At 36.5% G+C, this 23,050-nt stretch overlaps 1 protein-coding gene across 1 annotated transcript in view; it reads left to right on the plus strand.

The window, feature by feature from the left end:
• The window catches only part of Sycp2 (synaptonemal complex protein 2), a 52,696-nt gene extending 38,009 nt beyond the window's left edge, over positions 1 to 14,687 (plus strand). The window contains exons 30-43 of the mRNA XM_013024285.1: positions 1,843 to 1,880; positions 2,578 to 2,736; positions 4,666 to 4,864; positions 5,023 to 5,063; positions 6,687 to 6,872; positions 7,651 to 7,741; positions 7,986 to 8,138; positions 8,683 to 8,813; positions 10,978 to 11,072; positions 11,182 to 11,281; positions 12,599 to 12,657; positions 12,864 to 12,942; positions 13,055 to 13,111; positions 14,610 to 14,687. Coding sequence (XP_012879739.1) covers positions 1,843 to 1,880; positions 2,578 to 2,736; positions 4,666 to 4,864; positions 5,023 to 5,063; positions 6,687 to 6,872; positions 7,651 to 7,741; positions 7,986 to 8,138; positions 8,683 to 8,813; positions 10,978 to 11,072; positions 11,182 to 11,281; positions 12,599 to 12,657; positions 12,864 to 12,942; positions 13,055 to 13,111; positions 14,610 to 14,687 — 1,466 coding nt within the window. The remainder of the gene's footprint in view (positions 1 to 1,842; positions 1,881 to 2,577; positions 2,737 to 4,665; positions 4,865 to 5,022; positions 5,064 to 6,686; positions 6,873 to 7,650; positions 7,742 to 7,985; positions 8,139 to 8,682; positions 8,814 to 10,977; positions 11,073 to 11,181; positions 11,282 to 12,598; positions 12,658 to 12,863; positions 12,943 to 13,054; positions 13,112 to 14,609) is intronic.
• The last annotated feature ends 8,363 nt before the right edge of the window (positions 14,688 to 23,050 follow it).

Here is a 23,050-nt window from a genome sequence, read left to right on the forward strand (position 1 = left end):
CAAGGAGAGTGCTCTACAACTGAGCCATAGTGCCACTTCTGGTTTTCTGGTGGTTAATTGGAGATAAGAGTCTCATGGATGTTCCTGCACTGGCAGGCTTTGAACCGTGATCCTCAAATCTCAGCTTCCTGAGTAGCTAAGATTACAGGCATGAGCCACCAGTGCTGGGCTAAGACTAGAAGTTTTAAGAACTTATTAAGAGGTTATAATACTATAATCAGTACCTAATTTAAATAATAATTGAACTGTGTGAATTAGTTTAAATGGTTGGATAACAATGTATGAGCTTGTTTATGGCCAGTATCAAAGGTCTTTTCTTCCAAGTAAGCATTGATTTCTTTATTAGGATAATCTTATTTTTGACTTCTAGAGAATTATTTAGAAAGATGACAATATGCTTAAAAGGCAAAACAGAAAGTGGGACCATATGGATAAACCCTAGAAATATAATGATGTATGCAAAATAAAGCAAACCATAAAATTCTTGTATAGGATGAGGGGACACTCACTTAGAGGACATTTCTGTGCAGCAAAACTTTGTTTTTTAAAGCAAGACAATGAGAAGCACAGATTTCAGAACAGTTAATACCTTTTAGCAGAGGGAATACTGAGGACAAAGAGAACATATATAAGAAGTACGTTCCACATTATGCATAATCTAGCTCTTGAGTGGTATATGGTATATTAGGTTATATGTGCTTTATTTGTTTAAAAAGTTTGATAGTATAAAAAATGAAAATGTCAGCTTATATCATATCCCAAACTATAGTTATTTTAAAGTTCAAGTTTTTGAATGCGTGTAAAGATGCATTCTTTCCCTTCGTTGATGCATACCATCTAGTGGCTACCATAGTAGAAAGGAAAGCTCTCAAGACAGCCTGTCAATCCAAGGGCCACATTTGTCATAAGAACAGCTGATGCAGCATTATTTACCATAGCTAAGATATGGAACCAACCCAGATGCCCCTCAGTAGATGAATGGATCAAGAAAATGTGGTATATATACACAATGGAATTCTATGCCTCCATCAGAAAGAATGACATTGCCCCATTTGTTAGGAAATGGAAAGACTTGGAAAAATTATATTAAGTGAAGTAAGCCAGGCCCAAAGAAACATAGGTCCCATGGTTTCCCTTATTTGCAATATCTAGTATATGTATGAGTCAAGCAGAAAAGGTCAGATAATGTGATGTCAGGAAAATGAACCCTTAGATATGTATTTTAATGTTTTTTTCTTTCATGCATGTGTTTCTAACGCATTTATAAAATTATCTCTTTGTTGCTTTGTATGTCCCTCCCCCACAGTATAACCCCTGCTTTCACTATATTTGATGTCAGTATAACTTGTGGAGGAGATGGGGAAAAACCAGTTGTTTAAGGATACAGGTGGACCTGTTGCAACAATGAGAAGTACAAGTTGTCATGTACAAAACGAGCTTTACAACGTTGGTGGGGGGTGGTGGAGGGGAAGGAGAAGGATTGGGATTGGGGGGGAAGGGGGGAGGATGGGAAGGGATGTGAAGGGTAAACAAAGGAGGAGGCTGCAATGCTTGGTAAGAAATGTACGCATTATCCTGCCCATGCAATTGTAACCCCTCTGTACAGTATGTTCACAAATAAAATAAAATTAAATTAAAAAAAAAGAACAGCTGAGTGGGGTGTGAACTGGGCCTGTGTCCTGGTAGCTTGAAGGCACATAAAAAGTTGTTTCATTAAATATTAAGATATGCTTTAATAAAGGAAATGCTTTTAAATGTTCTTATATCTGTAGAAATTGTCTAAGACATTTAGTGTCAACTCTTATCTATTTGAATTTTCCCCCTTATTTTTCTGAATTGTAGGGCCATCCTTGGAGAAGGGACAGCCAAGATCTATAATGGTAAATCAAGAAGTCTATGTTTAATCATCCCTTTTACAGTTATTTTTCTTGTCATCTAAAACTAATTGTGTAATATCTTCTTGTTATTCTTAGTATTTTCTATAGTTTCTCCTACCTTTGCAAAATACTTTTTCTTGCATTTTGTTTTGTTGAGTCATAGTGGCCTTATTTTGAGTGTTATGTTGGTTATAGAAATTTTTGATATTTTCCTTTACTTAAGTTAGATAATACAGGTCTGTTTAAAGATTTAATGGTAGGGAAAGATAAAATATCCTTTATAGAAGCATGATGGCTCATGCCTATAAACTCAACACCAGATTCAAGGCCAGACTGTGCTACAATAAGTGAGTTCAAAGTTACCTGAACTATGAGACACTGCATCACTCCCCCTGTTTATTTACTTATATATGTTTATTTTATATCATTATGTATATATAATATATAACATACATATAAATATATAAAATGTTTATATATAGTATGTAAATGTGTTTATATGCATAAATATACACATATAGATTTTAAAATAATCAAGAATCATTCTGTCCTTACCTTATATTATATATAGATATGTATATATACATACACAATATACATATATATATGTCTTGTGTGGTGTCAGTTCTCAAAGAAAATAGCTTATATTACTTGTATCTCAAATATTGCTTAATAATGTTCAAGATTTTTTTCCCTAAAGGAACCAAATAAAAACATCACCAAAAAGAATAATGAAACAGTTCCAGATGGGAGAACTAGACTTCCACGAAGAGCAGCAAAAACAAAAAAAAATTACAAAGATCTCTCAAATTCAGAATCAGAGAGTGAAGAATATGCACATTCAAAATTGCAAGTAAAGGTAAACAGAATTTAGTGGTAATTTCTAAAAGCATCTTAAAATACTAAATACATATTTTTGTAAAAGTGACAGATTTATCACTTTAAAAGAGATTTAACCTATTATATGAGAAAACATTTTATAATAGTTCTAAAACTTGGTTCTTAGGAAATATAATACTTATTTTACAATAAGTTGGCATTAGCACTACAATACAGAAGTCTAATTCAAGTGAAAGTACAACTTGTAAAATACTTTTTAAATAAAAAAGTACTTTACTTTTCCAAAATTATGTTTTAATAAAGTACAACAAATTTGGAAGCCACAAATCTTTTTAATTTTCTTTCTTTTTTTTTTTTTTTTTGTTGGTTGTGGGACTTGAACTCTGGGCCTGGGCGCTGTCCTTCAGCTCTTCAGCTCAAGGCGAGCGCTCTACCACTTGAGCTACAGCGCTACTACAAATCTTTTTAATAATGACAGAAAATAGCCAGTTGCCAGTGGCTCACACCTATAATTCTAGCTAATAAGGAGGCTAAAATCTGAGGATCACGATTCAAAGCTAGCCTGGGCAAGATAGTCTCTTAGATTCTTATCTGCAACTAACCACAAAAAAGAGGTGGAAGTGGAGCTGTGACTCAAGTGGTAGAGTGCTACCCTTGAGCACAAAAGCTCAGGCACAGCACCCAAGCCCAGAGTTCAAGCCTCAAGACTGGCACACAAAAATGTGTGTGTGTTTCCATAAACCACCCCACCTGTGATTTCATATCTCATAAGGTGGCAATCATATTCCAAGCCGTGTCTGAAACTACTCAAAAGGAAAAAAGAAAAACTGTCACAATGCATCAGTGTTAGATTTAAGCACTTTATAAATTTATCTGTTAGAATCTGATAATATAGTATTGGTAATTAGTGCTATTACTGCCATCTCCTTTTACAAATGCAAAATGGAAGTGCCACAGAAGGAGCCAGTCGAGGTTATATAGCTGGAAAGTGGTCCAGGAACTGAACTCGAACCCAGAGAGTCTGGTGTTAAACATAGGCTCTGACTACTACACTATTGGCTTTTAAGATAGTAAACATCCATATCCCTTGGTTTGTAACCGTATTATTATTATTATTTTTTTTGTCGGTCGTGGGGCTTGAACTCTGGGCCTGGGCGCTGTCCCTCAGCTCTTCAGCTCAAGGCGAGCGCTCTATCACTTGAGCTACAGCGCCACTTCCAGTTTTCTGGTGGTTTATTGGAGATAGGAGTCTCACGGTCTCTCCTGCCCGGGCTGGCTTTGAACCGAGATCCTCAGATCTCAGCCTCCTGACTAGCTAGGATTACAGGCGTGAGCCACCAGCGCCCGGCTAACCGTATTATTTTTTATGGAAAGGATTTTAAGGACTTCATAACTGACCTCTACATTTTTATCACTTCTTACTTTAATTTACCATACATGTAGTTAAGGAAGTCTTTTCTACACTACTCTCATCCTCTTTCCTCAAATAAAATCTCCAGAAATATCTTGTCAGATATTCAAATAATAAAGTTTTTCAAGCTCATTTCTGTTCACCCCCAGTATATTCCCATAATCGTCTGTAAGACTTTCAGATAAGATGTAGGCTGCTTTGATCAGCAGCCTTCCTTGTTCTTACTGTATCTTCTTCTAGCATGTTCTTTCATAAACTCTTCAGTATCTCAAGTGCCATGAAATCCAGGAATTCCTTTTTCTCTAAACTGAATATAATCACCATCTTTGAACGCTTACAGTATTTTGTTTCTTATGCTGTTTAGTATATTTTATGAATTGTATCTTCCTGGTATATTGTCACTAATGTCATATCTATGTAATAATTATTATAAAACTGCATATGTATATATGTATGTATGCATATATCAATACAGTGTTTTATGTGTTCACAAATGTTTATAGTCATGTATAATTGGAAAGTTATTAATACATTTAGGAGGAGAATATCCATTCCAGAACCAAAACCACAAAACTACCAAAGAAACAACAGAAAGTCTTATCTGCTGAAACACAAAAAGGACCATCAAAAAGAAGGAAAAACTCATCTCTACAAAAAGACACTCTGAGAGAGAATAGCCTGGACTTCTCTCCTGTATCATTATCTGGGAGTCCATCATCTATAGAATTAATGAGATGTCAGTATCATTTTATTTTCCTTCCATTTTCTTTGAATAGTCAATAGTTTTCTGCTACAACCAAGTATATAAAAATATAATCTGAAGACTAACTTGAAGGATTTATTTAAGAGTATAGGTCATTAGCCAGGTATTATGGCATATGCCTTTAATTCCAGCTATTCGGCAGGAAAAACTAGGAGATCACAGTCCAAGGCCAGTCTGGAAAAAAATGGGAGAACCTGTCTGAAAAGCAAACTAAAATAAAATGTCAATGGATAGCGCTCAAGTAGTAGAGTGATTACCAGCAAACAGAAGACTTTGAGATCAACTCCTACCACCAAAGGGGAAAAACTGAGTTAAAACTATTTCTCTAGGCATGATGGCACACACCTGTGATCACAGTTACATGGAAAACTAGTAGGGTTATGGTCTATTACTGGCCCAAGCAAAAATACAAGACATTACTTGAAAAATAACAAACCAAAAAAAGGAAAAGTAGCCTGGCTTAAGTGGAAGACTTCCCTGATTAGCAAGCACAGGATCCTAAGTTCAAACCCCAGTAGTGCCAAAAATAACATTCCTTTTTAAACAAGTTAATGATAGGAATTTATTGGCTAACATGAGAATTTGGCTAATATGTAGAATTTGAAGGTTTTGTTTTGTTTTGTTTTGATTGGTCCTGGGACTTGAACTCTAGGCCTGGGCACTGTCCCTGAGCTCTTCAGCTCAAGGCCACTTCCAGCCTTTTCTGTTTATGTGGTGCTGAGGAATTGAAGTCAGGGCCTCATGCCTGAGAGGCAAGCGCTCTACCACTGAGCCACCTTCCCAGCCCCGAATTTGAATTTTTATCTTAGGAAGTCAGAATCAAATGCTTCAATATAGGAAACATTTAATATATATTTATAAGGTTTTATTTTTATTTTTGGTGCCCATTTTGGGCTTGAACTTAGGGTCTTGGCACTGTACCTGAATTTTCTGCTCAAGGCTTGCACTCCAACACTTGAGTCACAGTTCCACTTTGGGCTTTTTTGGTAGTTAAATGGAAATAAGAGTCTCCTGGACTTTCTTGTCCAGGGTTGGCTTTGTATCATGATCCTTAGATCTTAACTTCCTGAGTAGCTAGCATTACAGGTGGGACCGCCAGCACCCTGGCAATTTGTTATATGTAGAAGTTTAATTAAGCTTAATTTTAATGTGCTTTTAGCTCAACATGTATTTATCAAAATAAGGATTATGATGTTTTCTATTTTTTATAATTTAGTAAAATATGTCCAAGGAATATCATGATCATTCTGTAGCCTTATAGTAAATAATATCCATAAACAAAGAGGTTTTGCTTTTATTTATTTTTATTTATTTATTTATTTTTGTCGGTCGTGGGGCTTGAACTCTGGGCCTGGGCACTGTCCCTCAGCTCTTCAGCTCAAGGCGAGCGCTCTATCACTTGAGCTACAGCGCCACTTCCGGTTTTCTGGTGGTTTATTGGAGATAGGAGTCTCACGGTCTCTCCTGCCCGGGCTGGCTTTGAACCGCGATCCTCAGATCTCAGCCTCCTGAGTAGCTAGGATTACAGGCGTGAGCCACCAGCGCCCGGCTTATCTTTTATTTTTGAGCCAAGCAGGTTTCTTCATCCATGGTTTTTAGTACATTCTTTTCATTACACTAATGTTCTATTTATCTGATAGTTTAAAAAAACTATATGAAATGTGAATTTAGCATTGAATTAATCCCTTCAAATGTAAGTTATTTAATGTTGCCTCTTCTATATCTAGCATTTTCTTTTACTTTAAACAGTTATCTTACCTTCCTTTGGGTTTCTGTATGTCTTACTCATTCATAGCCCAGGCATACTCCATCTAAGAATAATACTGTTATGGATAGAAAAAATATAAATTCTGTGGAACTCACACAAGAAACACAAAATTGTAATAGTGATTCAGATGCAAGGAGTAATAGTTCTGAAAAACATCTTGTAGAAATTGAATCTCCAACTATCATTGGAAATCATATGCAAAATGCAAGAGAGGTAATATACTATTATTTTTAAAGTTTTCTTAAAATGATTCTTGAAAGAATCAAATTACTAGTCTTTACTGATGCATAAAGTATATACACTGGACTTATCAGAGAAAAATTTTTGTTCTTGAGAGGAAAAAATTCACACTTAAAGTGAAAACGGTAAGGTCTTAGAGAATACACAGCTGCTAACCCCTGATTTACAGATCAATAACTAGGGTTCATGATCATATAGCAGTCTGGTTGAGATTCTTGCTACCATAAAAGTCCATCAGTCTATCAACAAAAATATCTAATAACCTTTAAAATTCAGAAGATCAAGACAGAATTTTATGGTTAGAGTGGACTGGATTTGTGGTAGGCCTAAGTAGATGGACTAGAATATACAGATTAAGTAGAGAAAAGAAGGTTAATAAGTACAGAAAAAGACTATGCATTCTGACAAGAAAATAGAGGGTTAAATATGAAGATTTTGGTTAAAAGGAAATAATTTAAAATTAATTTTCTATGCCCTGTATTTCCTAACTCAAATATGGAAACAATAACCTTAACAAAAACAAGGTGAATAGCAAACTTAGTCAAATAAGGCAGCTCAAAATTACCACCATAGGATTAACATTAATCTAACAACTAAAGATAGTGTTAAAGATAAAAAAGAAATGATAGAAGCAAAATAGTCTGAAAAGGAACTGACAGTATTTGAAATATTCTGAGTTTGAGAATGATGGTCCCAGATGAATCCATGCAGACTTATAGTACCTTTTTCTAATTTTCATTATGTATTTTAGGAAAACAGTTCAGTATCTTCAATGTCCTTATCTAATGAAGAAAGACAGAAACTAGTGTTTGACACACTCAGCAATACTACTCATAGATCAGGTTTGTTGTCACAGCTTTGCTTTTAAACAAGTTACTAATTACTTAACTAATATTCTAAAATATCACCTAAATGAATTATATATGTAAGTTATACCATTTCTCAATTTAGCTAATGTAAAAAAATGAATACACAGTTGTTTAAAACAGTAGAAATAACTTAAAGGTTTGTTAATAAAAGCAATGAAATATTAGGCATTTTTAGTCAAAATTGTAGCACTATTATTTATTTTTAACTGTTCCTCAGGCCCCACTCAGCATCTTAGTTTCAAACGAATGATCATAGAAGATAATGTAAGTAATTCTGAACTAGAGACAGAAGAAGCAGAAGAAAGAAGAGCACACTTGCCTTCCAAAAGACTGTGTAAAATGGAAGATGCAGATAATCACACCTATAAATGTGAGTAGATCAAAAGCTTATGTCAAAATGCAATGTTTTGGAAGATGGATTCTTAGATTTTGAATAACTTCATTCACAAAATAAACCCCTTTGTAAAGAAAGCTGGTTAAGTCCAAGACAGATGATTTTGTACCACAAATTTCACTTACGATGACTAATGCTGTAGTAACTGTCTTATATACTCAGTAAGCTCACTCACCATCCAGTCCCTTCATGCTATATTTTGGTGTTGCTAGAGTATGAGCTTCTTGGAGCATGAGCATGTCACTCATGTTCATAACGTGGAAGTCATTTAAAGCAGTTAAAAAATAATCCCTAAATGCTCCACTTAAACTCGCCATATCTACATTAGTAGTGGCCATCTTAAAGGTTTTTTTAAAAATAAATATGAATTGTTTTACATTTAAACATGAGGTCTGCTCTTGATTTCATAATTTTTAGATTGTACATAGAATCAGAAATAAGAAAGATGATTTTACCTAATGACAAGGCTAACTTTGAAATAATGTAGATTTAACTGTACCTGATTGTTTTCACCTTTTAGTGTCTCAAAGTATATCTCCATTATCACCAAAGGATATTTCCATTTCTGAGGAAAACTGGGGCAGTGACCTATCATCAGGTGTGGGGGTGCTCTGTGAGAAGATCAACTCTGAATTTAAGAGGAAGCTTGATGTAAGTTCTCAGCACTTATTATTTACACTCCATGTAATATGCCACATTTTTCTGTCAGACTGTTGGTTGTTTGTTCCTTGGGCAACATAACACACCCATTTATGATTCAATTTTTCTATATATGTGAAAAACTGGAAAAATTATCAGGTTAAAAAAATTGGGGCTGGGAAGGTAGCTTAGTGGTAGAGGGCTTGCCTTGCATGCATGAGGCCCTGGGTTCGATTCCTCAGCACCACATAAGCAGAAAAAAAAGCCAGAAGTGGCACTGTGGCTCAAGTGGTAGATTGCTAGCCTTGAGCTGAAGAGCTGAGGGACAGCACCCAGGCCCAGAGTTCAGGTCCCATGACTGACAAAAAAAACAAAAACACATAACCTTGAGTTTTTCTCACACCTCAAATCTGTTATTCATATTCTTACTCTACTAATTCTTTCTCTTTTACCCCGTTTTCCCTTTCAGTTTTATATTTTTGCTTTTCTATGATTTTTCTGAACAATTTTCTCTTCATGCTTCTCTTCTTAAGACTTTCTTGGGACCATACTGGGGTTTGAACTTAGGTCATCATGCTTGGTAGGCTGGTATTTGGTGGGCTGCTTAATCCACACCTCCAGCCTTTTTTATTTTTTCTGTAATTTATCAGGGTGTGTCTAGACTGAGATATTCTTACTGTATCCTTACCACTATACTAGAATGACAGGTATTCCCCGCCATGCCAAGGAATTTACTGAGACAAGGTCCCTGGGACTCTTTGCCATGCTTGGCCTCAAAGAATGGTCTTCTCTGCCACTACTTCCTGAGTAGCTAGGATTCCATGCATAACCCTGTCTTATTAGTCATGTTTGTGTTTCACAGAGGGGTGACTATTAGTGATGGTAGTGTGGCACAGCATTTTATACTCCCAGCTTGGTCTGCCAGCTCAGTACATAAGTGTCACTGGTTGGGGGGCTCCAATGAGATGATTTATGCTTTCAAAACAATTTTTAATCAGTAGTAATGCTTTCTCACCTACATTTTTCTCTCATTCACCTGTATTTGGAATTGATAGTTCTTTTATGCTTTTCTTTGAACATATATGTCAGCACATGTTTTTAGCCCATGTCTTGCTTTGTCTTTTTCTTCTATTTAAGGGTAAAATCTGAAATTAGCTAAAATTCTTGACATTTAGTTTGTTTTCACCTTATTTGCTTCAGGTCAATATGGTCTAAATAGAGAATACATGATGTGTATGTTCTGTAACACTTGCCTGTGACTAGATGTAAATGCATGCTTTTTGAAAAAATGTTAAGAATGTTCCATATTTTTGGCTGTGCTATCATAAAGAATCAGAACCACTAGCAGTTTTTGTTAGTACTGTAGGCTGTGGCATTCTTATGAAAATAATTAGCAAATTTAATCAACCCACAATTAAAGCCTTAATCAACAGAATTAGACACTGCCCCAACTGAACTTATTAAACTTCATGTTCCTATAATTTGTAGAAGTAAAGGTGTATGCTGTTACTCAACTGTATTCACTTTAGACCAGTTCTGCAGAGACACCGGCATGAAATTCTCCTTTTGCATGTTTTGTAAATAGGCTCTAGTTTGTTTTCTTTTTTTAAAAAAAGAAATTGATTTTTTTGCTTCATCATTCTATACAACTCATTCTGTAAAAGGCAGAGAGAGTGCGTACAGAATGGACTTAGAAAACTCTGTGAAAGCAAAACAATGACTGTCCTCTTCCTTAGATACTATTGAGCAGTAATCTTGTTAACAGACATGGTTGCATCAACATTTCAGCATTAACATGCTACAAGTCATGGTCTAGTTCCTGTCTTAACAAAAATGACCCACTACTACATGATCACATGTACATATTAAAAGAATTCCTAATAATTCAGCAGTTTGTCTGTGCAGTATGTGTTCTTATTTTCAATAAGCTACAAATGTAGTGTATTTAATAAACCGTCAACCAAAATAACTTAATGTTAAATAACTGAGTTTAAAATATTTCTCTTATTATCTTTAGTTAAAATTTTTAAAAAAGAGACTTAAGAGTTGGAAGTTTTAAAACTATTTTCCCAAGTTCTTAGCCATTCACATGTCATGGAAAAGCTTTACTCAAATATGCTCTTGTTTAGAATGTTATTTTGTAAAGTTATTTAATTTTAAAATGATTCTTTTTCAGGCGCGAAATAAAATAATAGAGTACTATACTATGCAGTCTTGGAAAACAGCTCAACAACATCTGAAAACAATGAACCATCAAATTCAGGAGAATAGGTTTGTAATGAAAATCTATTCTGATAACCTCTGAATGATGCACATTCATAAATTATGAATGCATGTTCTGAATGTTGCAGTTTTAAATCTTACTTTGTTTCTTTGTCAGAATTAAAAAACTTGATAAATTCAAATTCATCATCACAGAAGAGCTGGAGAATTTTGAAAAAGATTCACAGTCTTTAAAGGATTTAGAGAAGGAATTTGTGGTTTGTCTTTTAAGAATTTATATTCTATTAAAAACTCAGTATTGGTGTACTTTACTTCTAAAAACTTTCATTTACTTTTTGTTTTGAGGGAATATCCTAAAGACTTCTGCTCCTTTTTTTTTGCTTGTTTGTTTTTGTAAGTATTGGGGTTGGAACCCACAGCCTCACAATTGGTAGGCAGGCGCTCTACCGCTTGAGCCATACTCATAACTCCTTTTGTTTTATTTTTCAAATAGGTCTTTGTGGTTGTGTCATGTGTAGCTTGGACTGTGATCCTCCTGCTTATGCTTCCTACACTGATGGGATGAGACGCACGTGCCACCAGGCCCAGTTATTGGTCCAAACTGTGTTTCCCCAACTCTGTGCCAGACTGATTTTAACCTATAGCTCTCCAGATATCACCTCCCAAATGATTTTAATCTATAGCTCTCCAGATATCACCTCCCAAATGATTTTAACCTATAGCTCTCCAGATATCACCTCCCAAATGATTTTAACCTATAGCTCTCCAGATATCACCTCCCAAATGATTTTAACCTATACCTCTCCAGATATCACCTCCCAAATGTTTTTAATCTATAGCTCTCCAGATATCACCTCCCAAATGTTTTTAATCTATAGCTCTCCAGATATCACCTCCAAAATGATTTTAATCTATACCTCTCCAGATATCACCTCCCAAATGATTTTAATCTATAGCTCTCCAGATATCACCTCCCAAATGGCAGGGATTACACACATAAGCCACCATACCCAGACATCTAGCCACTTCTCATTCTTTTGAACACAATTTTATCTTAAGTTTATTTTTAAAATCAGCTTCATATAAACAATGAATTACAAGTTAATGGTGAACCTTTTTATAATATGGGAGAAATTGAGATTTTTATTTCCAATTTTAAATATACATACATTTAACATATAAGTAACATATATTCAAATTGTTTAAGTCAGGACTAGTAGCCAGGAGATGTGGGTGGTTCACACCTATAATCTCAGCTCTTTGGAGGCATAGTCCAAAGCCAGTCTGAGCAAAAATTAGAGAGAGTCCATATCAACCAACAAGTTTGGCATGATGGTGTACACTTGTCACTTTAATTGTAAAGGAGAAATAGGTATAGGGTGACCCCAGGCAAGAATGTAAGTCACTATCCAGAAAAATAAAGCAAGGAAGGAATGGGAATTATGGCTCAAAATTAGAGTACCTGCCTTAGGAAAGGTGAGGTCCTGAGTTCAACCCCCCAGTGCTGCCCCTCCCCCTCAGAAAGACCATTTGGAATAGTAAAGTACAACTAGTGTTTGTATCTTGAATTTTAGGACTTTTGGGAAAGAGCACTTCAGAAGCTCAATGTATATCAGAAAAATGAACAGCAGAGGTTAGTATTCCCTTCAGGATTCGAATCTATAAAAATATTTAAAAATCACTAATAAGTTTACATTTGAAAAAAATCGCAAATGCTATACTATAGCAATTCAATTAGAGCTCCTGATCAGTATGAAAGTAGCTCTTATTTGCTATACTGTAGCAATTCAATTAGAGCTCCTGATCAATATGAAAGTAGCTCTCATTTGCTTCCGTTAGGCTTCGTCATTTGGAAACTGCATTGAATAAAAATGTCTTTGGCAACAATGATTTTGAAGAATCTGTATTTTCATCTCAGGTATGAATTCTGTACTTACAGAATCTTACAGAATCTTAACAAATGATCCTAACTTGTTTTCTTTTGCGGTGAAAGTTTTGCCAATTTCACGGGGGAATATGCTTATTTTCAGATGTCTTCAATGAAAGAAAACATGAAAATACTACAGGACAAACTTCTTAAACAAATGGTAAATCAGCTAATTTTGGTGGCTTTTGTATCTTGTGTGTGTTTTTTTGTGGTGTCTCACCACGTAACCTTGGCTGGCCTTGAACCTGTCACTCTCCTTCCGCAGCCTCCCAAGTACTGAGATTACAGGCACACGCCACCAATGTCTGACTACTTTTGTATGTTTTATGAGAAATTCCTTCAAAGGCTTTTCTTCTTTTTCTTTTTGGGTTAGGAGAAGGCAGGTTCAGCCTTATGTGTTTTAGTTCTTTAAATAATATGATGCTAAATATAGTAAAAGAATGAAGTAATTTAAATAAGTCATCTATCCTAAGGTAAATAAATATAAGTTTACAAACATAAAAAAAGATTAAGCTGTGGCTCACACTTGTAATCATAGCTACTTAGGAGACTGAGATCTGAGGATCGCAGTTTAAAGCCAGCATGGGCAGCAAGGTCCATGAGACTCTTATCTCCAATTAACCACCAGAAAATGGACAGTGGCACTGTGGCTCAAAGTGGTAGAGCACTAGACTAGTGAAAATCTCAGGGATAGTGCCCAGGCTCTGAGTTCAAGCCTCACAACTGACCAAAAACAAATAAACAAAAACCCCAAAACTAAAAAAAGCAACCCCCCAAACCAAAAACAACAGACTAGCTTTAGAAGCAACTTATTTGCACCATTTCCAAACATTGTGCTCTAAATCATGTGGCAAGGCTACCTGGAAAAGCTCAATAGATTATCCACTTGAAAAACAAGACTTCACTTACTTAGATAAATTAAGTTCACTTTTTGAAGGTCTCATCTACTATCAGCTGCTTTCTGAGGGTAAAGTACACTGAGAAACACTAATCATGCTCCTCTCCCTGAGCATGCTTAAAGTACTTTTCTTAAATATGGGAGGCATTTTTAAGCACACTTTGGCCCTAATACTTGTCTGGAAGGTATATGAATATTCTTAGAAAATTTTGCTAGAATCTCAGTGTAGTAGAATGGTAGTACACGAGGATGTTGTGGCTAAATTTGCCTAGCTTGAAGCAAACAAGAAGCTAGCCACTAGACTACATTGACTTTACTGAAACTTTTTCAGACTATTTTTGTTTTACTTTCTTCCCTCAAAAATAAATTTCTTTGATGTGGTGATTTAAAAGATGGCAAGACCTAATTCAGCAATTATCTTTTTAAAATTTTTTTTTGTCGGTCATGGGGCCTGAACTATGGACCTGGGTACTGTCCCTCAGCTCTTCAGCTCAAGGCTAGTACTTTACTACTTGAGCCACAGTACCACTTTTGGCTTTTTCTGCTTATGTGATGCTGAGGAATTGAACCCAGGGCTTCATGCATGCAAGGCAAGCACTCTACCACTGAGCCACCTTCCCAGCCCAGATATTATCTTGAATCTATAAAAGGGATTATTTTAAAATTAATTCCTATGAAAGGCTGATATATTGTCTATTTTATATGGTGCTTGTACCGTGATAATGAAAATCTAAGTATCTTTTTTTTTTCTTGGTCATAGCAAGAAGAGGAACTTCACAATATACGTAAAGGACTGATGTCATTATTCTTGGCTCATGGGAGAAATAATAATGTGTGAAATCTAGTTGCTAATGTTTTATCTAATTATTATTTTTGTGTATAACTTCAAAGTAAAGTAGACAGCACCCAAGAAAGTACACATTTATAGGAAATGTGCACCAAAATGAAAGAAACGCCTATCTTATAAGTGAAAAAAACTGCTGAACATGACTTCAAATCCAAAAGATGTTTGTCTACTCAATGCTGTTCTTTTTTTTCTTTTGTAGAAAGGGGATGTTTTAGGAAAACAATACAAGGAATTGGATTATTTTTGTAATAGTTATAATAGCTAACAATACTCATCAAACTAGTTCAATAAAATGTATCACATAAAATGTATTCTTAATGCATTTATGTATTCTGAATACAGTTAATAGTTTTAGATTAAAAGCTATATTAAAATGTGTAAAATAGTTCACATTATACAAGTTATAAAAATAGAAGGGTTAGAAAAGTCCTGATTTAAAATGTTTATCTAGATGATATATCAATAGTTTCAGCATACTGTTAGCAGGTACGTATTTTTATTTCAATGTATTAGAATGCACTAAATTTCCTAAAGTTGTAACTATGTTTCCTAAATATTTCAATTCAGTGTAGCCAGCTGTTTGGCAAATACTCTAATAGCTATTATAATATTTTGATACATTACTTTTGTCAAAATGAATGCATGTTTCAGTTGCTATAATATGTAATAAAATGTTTATTTCATTTGGATATATATGATAAAGTTGTTTATTTTCCTGTTTTATGAATAGCCAATCAAACCAAATGTCTTTCTCCATTTAGATACCTGAAGTAAGTAAAAAGTAGTCCCTTGCCTATCTATAATGGCAGCAGAGTATCTGAATAATCAGTACTTAAATATAGTGGTGAAGTAGCATCTTACTTAAGGTAAGAAGGAAAACAAGCTGAGTGGCTCATGCTTGTAATCTTAAATAGTTAGGAGGCTGAGATCTGGAGGGTATCGGGGTTTTTTTTTTTTTTTTGGTGGTGGTGGTGGTGGTAGTCATCGTCGTGGGGCTTGAACTCTGGGCCTGGGTGCTGTCTCTCAGCTCTTCAGCTCAAGGCAAGGCTCTACCACTTAAGCTACAACACCACTTGTGGTTATCTGGTGGTTTACTGGAGATAAAAGTCCCACAGACTTTTGCTGCCCAGGCTGGCTTTGAGCCATGATACTCAAATCTCAGCCTCCCGAGTTGCTAGGATTACAGGCGTGAGCTACCAGCGCCCGGCCTGGAGGATATCAGTTTGAAGCCAGCAGGAGCAGAAAAATCTGGGAGACTCTACCATCAATTGACCAGCAAAAAGCCTAATTGAAGGAGTGTCTCAAGTAGTAGGGTGACAGCCATGAGGAAGAAAGCTGAGCTCAAGACTCCGTCTGAGCCCCAGAACTGTCGCAGAAGAGGGTGAGGTGTAACTTTCTTATCTTTGCTCATTCAATTATTAGTATCATTTAAGATCTTAAAATTTATTAGTAGGGTATTGGAATTTTATTTCAAGAAAGAAAACAGCTCTTCTTTAATATTAACTACTATTTAAGTTGCTATTCATGTTGCCTCATGAGACTTTAGAACTAGTTGTGTCATGCATGAATTACTTATTTCGCTGATCCTCAGCCAAACGTAACCTCCTCTCTACTTCACACACTCCACTCACACCCCATCCACCCAATTCACACTTCCTTACACACTCCACTACACAACACCCCCATCCACCCAGTTCACACTTGCGCCTACCCTTAGAAGTTGTCTGCTGTAACTGTCATCAACAAATCTCTGAACCTAATCTTCCTTCTAACACTCTTATTACTGTATCCTTTCTGTCTTTGTAACTTGCTCTCTAGAATATTCTCAGACCATTAATTCTACCACCTTTCCATTTGACCTTTCTTGTGTGACCTTTATTCCTTATGTAGTCTAGATGTTATAGTCCAAAATAATTTTTCTTACCTTTTCTCCTCTGTTAATCTTATCCAAAAATTCATAGCTTCACCCTGCTGGGGAAAATTCATACAATCAAGCTTTAACTTTTATGGCAACATATTCCAAATGGCACACAGAATTGATTAATAGTCCTTATGCAGCCATATTTAACAGGTTTACTAACTGTCCAGAGTATTATTCCATACAGGTTATTTTTTCTCAATTCATCACCTTTCATTGGATAGTCGTATCCTATAATTTCCTCATCTTTACCCTAAAATTGAACATGTTATCTTCATCAGCACAAGTTTCTGATTAGTCTCTTGTTACAATGGTAGATATACTTCTAGTTGGACAATCCTAGAATTCTGACTGTTATTAGCACTGACTTTTCACTTGCTATCTATAGCCTATGTTTGTGAAAAGAGTAAATAAGACCCTCCCTTGACATCCATCTCTCCACTAACTGCTGCCCTTCCCATGTAATTCTTAAGTCACCTTTGTGGAGAGTTTATATATTAACCTATTATTCTCTTGTTAATGGCAATCTCTTGCCATGGCTTTTTATTTTCCTTCCCTCCAGATTCCTGCCTCTGTTTCATTGAAATCACTTTTGTCAAAACCACTATTCATTTATATTGCCAAATCTGATCTGTCTTCTTACTCAGCCTTAGTGGCATTTTACTGGTACAGCCCTAACAGACACATACTTGGCACTCTTTTTCTCTTTCCTGTCTTGCCTTTTCTATATGGGCCTCATTCCTAGTCCCCCACTAACTCTAGACTTCCTTCTTAATTTCATGCAGTCCCATGTAGTCATTTCTTGTTTTGATGATTTCCAAATGTTTAAAAAGCTTTATCGCTGGTTTTAATAAGCATCTCAGTTTCTACAAGGTCCTGTCTCCACCATTTTTTTTTTTGCATCGGTACTAAAGCTTGAACTCAAGGCCTTATGCTTTCACTCATGGCTTGCACTGTACCATATGATTCATGCCTCTAGTTCTGGCTTATGTCTCGTTAACTGGGAATAAGAGTATTATAGATTTGTGTGCTCTAAGGCTGGCTTGAAACAATGATCTTCAGGTCTCAACCTCCTGAGTAAGTAGATTACAGGTGTCAGCCATTGGTGACCCAGTCTGTTCACCTTTTTTATGCTTCTCTCCTTTTCAGTGTGCCACAGCTCCACTTCCATTTTCTGGTGGTTAATTAGAGATAAAAAGTCTCATGGACTTTCCTGCCTTGGCTGGCTTTGAACTGTGATCCTCAGATCTCAGCCTCCTGAGTAGCTAGGATGACAGGCGTGAGCCACCAGTGTCTGGCTCCTTGAACAAGCTTAATTCTATTCCTTTCTCAGCTTTTGTTCTGGTTCCATTTTCCTGGAACTGTTGCTGTCTGTAGGGCTGCACTTAAAAGGCAGTTATTAGAAAAGACTCCTCTTACCATCCTTTCATTCTGTTCTACCTAAGTTTGGGTACCTGAATTTCTGTATTTCTGCAAACTCCACTCCTGTAAGTTCTGTAGAAGCTAACAACCCTGACTGGTGCCCAGGAGTTAAAACTGCTGGGTAAAGTAGGCCTGTTACCCAGTGCATGAGGGAGTGGGCAGACACAGCTATTCTAAACAGAGACTTAGTACAGTTAAAATCAAATCCTATGAGGTGCTGGTATTTTCACTGTAATTTGGAAGAACACATTAACCAGCCATTCGGGTATCTACTGAATACACTATACTAAGCTCAATCAAACCCCTTCCTATTCTTTTTTTTTTTTTTTTTTGTCGGTCGTGGGGCTTGAACTCTGGGCCTGGGCGCTGTCCCTCAGCTCTTCAGCTCAAGGCGAGTGCTCTACCACTTGAGCTACAGCGCCACTTCCGGTTTTCTGGTGGTTTATTGGAGATAGGAGTCTCACGGTCTCTCCTGCCTGGGCTGGCTTTGAACCGCTATCCTCAGATCTCAGCCTCCTGAGTAGCTAGGATTACAGGCGTGAGCCACCAGCGCCCGGCAACCCTTCCTATTCTTGAAAATGAGAAGATAGCTTTTGCTTTTAGTGCTAGGAACGCAACCCAAGGCCCAACATTTGCTAGGCAAGCACACTACCACTGAGCTGCACACACAGCTCAAGATACATATTAGAGCCACGCAGAGTCTTGTGAGTTTCCATTTTATTGGCCCCTTGGAAGAACTGTGGCAGCACATCACTCACAGACTGCCTTGCCAAAGTGGTGGTGATGTGTAATTGTTGGTTTTAGTGTTTTTAAATAAAACACATCAAGCAAAAAAGACCCTTGGGAATATTCTGAAATAGTATCTGGAAGAAAATCATTCAACAGGTTTTCAGAAATTGCATGTGTTGAGGTCAGTGTTTATCTTGAATTTCAGCTGGTTATGGTTTTAGCTTATAGTATGATAGCAATAAGTAAACATAATAGGGAATTTTGAAAAGTGGTTGTCACACTAATGAAATGTTTATCTTTAATATCAGACAAGGTTTCATTTGCTTAATTTGATGTGTGTTTTGTAAAATTCAGAAAACTTACTTTCAGTATGAATTTATAATGAGTGTTAAAATTTGAATAGCCTTGATCTTAAAACTTCTACACTTATTTAGAAAGCACAGTCTAGGTGTTTGAGCTCTAGGCAATTCATTTCTAAACTTTTTTTAATTATACATTTAGTTAAATATTTTTAAAATTTACACCAGGAGTTGGCATACTTTGTTTTAATGGTAAATGTTTTAGACTTTAGACAAATTTGAAAATTCCATAAATACTTGTAAATACTTGTACTATATGCTTTAAAAACATTCGAGCATGTGCTCTTCAGCAGCACATACCCTGAAGTTGGAACGACATAGAGGAGATGAGCGTGGCCCTGCACAAGGGCCACAGACATTCCGTCCTTTTTAAAATAAATAAATAAAAGCATTCGAACGATTGTTGACCTGTAGACCACTAAAAAAAAGTTGATCAGATTTGCCTGTGAGCTTCTATCTAAATGTAAACCCATGCTCAGAAGGGAAAAGTTAAAGAGCAGAATTTTGTTTCTTTCTGTAATTTCTTTTTCTTGGCTAGTCACAATAAAGTATGTCTATGGTCTCAGAAAGTGGAGGGAGAAAGCATTAGATACAAGCATAAGCAACATAGCAAGACCCCATTTACAAAAATGTTTTTTCTCAGTTTATTATTTCAGAGAAATTGTGATAAAAATCAGCTTTTATAATCAGAGGCAAATGAATACGTTAACACAGCCAAAGACTCTTAATTGTTCTGTGTCTGACCTATTACAAATAATTGGTAATTATTACTAATGACTTACATTTCTTACCTGATTTGCAGTTCAAAACCTTGTTAGCATAGGTTTATAGTGTGTCTTCCATCACATAGAGCTGCAAGGTGGTACCCATTCCTGAAGCGTCGATGGGAAGGACAGGGAAGGGAAGGCATTACATTAGTATAGCCAGGTGGAAACTTTAAATACTGGATTCTTTCTATAGACATTACTCCAGTGACCTAAATAGTGCCAAATCTTGGTATGCAGCGGCACACATCTGTAATTCCAGCTGAGGCAGGAGAAGCATGACATCAGGGTAGCCTGGGCCAGAGAAGGGCTCTGCTACAAGTAAACACTACCAAGTCCAGATACCGTGACTGCCAGACTCCAACAGAAATGGCCAGTATCCTCCGAATGTATAGCAGACTGCTTTTCAGAAAGACTTTAATTCAATGTCAGACTTCAACATTTGCTTTAAAAAATTGTCAGCTCTGTGCTCAGTGACCAGTGTGGAGCTCCATTTGCCTATCATCACCTCACTAACAACCTGGTTTTTAGTTACTGTGCACAAACACATGAGTACTTGTAAGTTTCTAATGTATCCAATCAAACGCTGTTGTAAGCTGGGGGAGTGCTAGGAATAAACAAAGTAGAATTTTGAGAAGAATGACATACCAAGAAACTAATATGGACAAATACATCTATAGAGACAATTAGTGGCTCCTGAAACCATGCGTGGTGCCACCCCCAGCATCCCAGCCTACCCAGGGAGAGGACATGGCGAGCAGGCAAGCGGGAAAGGGCTGCCAGCGTGGAACAGCCTTTAAAGAGCTGCAGCTGTGTGTTCAGTGCCTGTTTCTTTGGGGGGAAAAAAGCAAACTTCACTTAGAAGACGTAATACTGAGCATATAATAGAATCCCAGCAACTTTATAAATTGAACCAGTAGCATAGGTGCCGTATCCAGACTTCTCCCATTATTAAGAAAATGTAACTTTTAGAATTTTTATATTTAGAAGAGAAAGCATGTTTACAACTGAGTGTAATGTCTATTTTTTAAACTCTTATTTTTATTACTCTAAACATAAAACTGCTATTTTCACAGAGTTGTGGAGCTGAGAACTGTGGCTTTCCATTGTTTTGACATGTTTTGGCTGAACATGAACTAATAGTGTATTCCTCATAGCATCATTGACAAATGTCAGGAAGACTAATCAGGTGTGCCAGAATGAAACAGCTTTCTGAAAAGGATTTCCATATATCCAGTGTGACTTTCATATGTTCCGTTGCTTATGAACATTAACTGAGATGCTTCCACAATAAAAATCTTTGAGAAAATTATCTCTGAAAAGTAATAGCTGGAAGCATGTGGTACTAGTAATTTTAGTTGTTTGGGGTTTTGTAGTTGTGCATTTGACTTGCTATTGAAAATATGTATCTAGCCGGGTGCTGGTGGCTCACGCCTGTAATCCTAGCTACTCAGGAGGCTGAGATCTGAGGATTGAGGTTCAAAGCCAGCCCGGGCAGGAGAGACCGTGAGACTCCTATCTCCAATAAACCACCAGAAAACTGGAAGTGATGCTGTAGCTCAAGTGATAGAGCGCTCGCCTTGAGCTGAAGAGCTGAGGGACAGCGCCCAGGCCCAGAGTTCAAGCCCCACGACCGACAAAAAAAAAAGAAAATATCTATCTATCTACTCATAAAAATTTTACTGCTTGGGCTGGGAAGGTGGCTCAGTGGTGGAGCACTTGCCTTGCATGCCTGAGGCCCTGGGTTCGATTTCCCAGCACCACATAAACAAAAAGAAAAAAAGCCGGAAGTGGCGCTGTGGCTCAAGTGGTAGAGTGCTAGCCTTGAGCTGAAGAGCTGAGGGATAGCGCCCAGGCCCAGATTTCAAGCCCTATGACTGGACCCCCCCCCAAAAAACTGCTCATACATACTAAATTTAGACCTGTACTTACCATATATATCCACAAGATGGACCTCTTGATATTTTGTGTGTTTCTTCAGTTGTCCAAAAATTACTCAAATAAGAAAATCTCAATCTTTTTCAATTTTAAAAATATTTTACAAAGGCATACAATATGCTCTTCCCTTTCACATATCTTAATACTTAAAGGTGTTTCTAGAAGAGGATTTAATTTCTTCTTACAAAATTATCAAAGTTTTAAAAATATTTTGAATTCATCAAGAGCAGAATTACTTGCATTCTTTAAATATTGTTACTTTAATAATTATGCTTTATTTTGTGAAAATAGTAATTTTTAAAGTCTCATTACTGAGTAATACTAGTAATGGTGTTGGGAAGGTAGCTCAGTGGTAGAGTACTTGCCTTGCATGCCTGAGGCCCTGGGTTCGATTCCTCAGTACCACATAAGCAGAAAAAAAGCCAGAAGTGGTGCTGTGGCTCAAGTGGTAGAGTGCTTGCCTTGAGCTGAAGAGCTGAGGGACAGTTGCCAGGCCCAGAGTTCAGACCCTACGACCAGCAATAATAATGCTAGTAATGAAGAATTGAGGAATTCATATACTGTCCCTGTTACTACGACATAAATCGATTTTCTAAGTTGTTAGTCTCTTAAGTATAAACTTTCTCTTCAAATTTATACAACATATGCACATTTACAGATATTTATGTATATCCCATTACCATATGCTTTTTCACTGCTTTCAATTTTTTTTCCCTCTGGTCCTAGGGCTTGAACCTCAGGGTCTCGACTCTGTTCCTGAATTTTCATGCTCAAGGTTTTACCACTTTGAGCCGTATTGCCAGTTTCAGCTTTTAGGTAGTTAATTCAAGATGAGTATCACAGACTTTGCTGTGCAGATTGACCATGATTCTCAGATCTCAGCCTCCTAAGTAGCTAGGATTTGAGGCAGGCGCACTGGTGCCTGCCTTTTATTGTCTTTGTTTCTCCAATTAACTTGAAATATATTTGAGATGTGATGTCATACACTTATTTACTACAGGATTACCTATACTTACCTGGCCAGAATGAATGTATTTGGTTCACCTTTATATCTTAGCCTTTTTTTGTTCCTGAGAATATGAAATATTGAAGTACAATTAGAGAATAGTTTGAGTAATAAAAATACAATGGTAAAAGTTAGATACTATGCCCAAATATTTCAATTAAAATGTCTATTAGTTTTTATTACATTTTAGAATTTTTGAGTCAACCAGCCCAGACCTT

This window comes from Dipodomys ordii, unplaced genomic scaffold (assembly GCF_000151885.1).
Source record: "Dipodomys ordii isolate 6190 unplaced genomic scaffold, Dord_2.0 Scaffold75, whole genome shotgun sequence".
NCBI classification, from domain to species: domain Eukaryota; kingdom Metazoa; phylum Chordata; class Mammalia; order Rodentia; family Heteromyidae; genus Dipodomys; species Dipodomys ordii.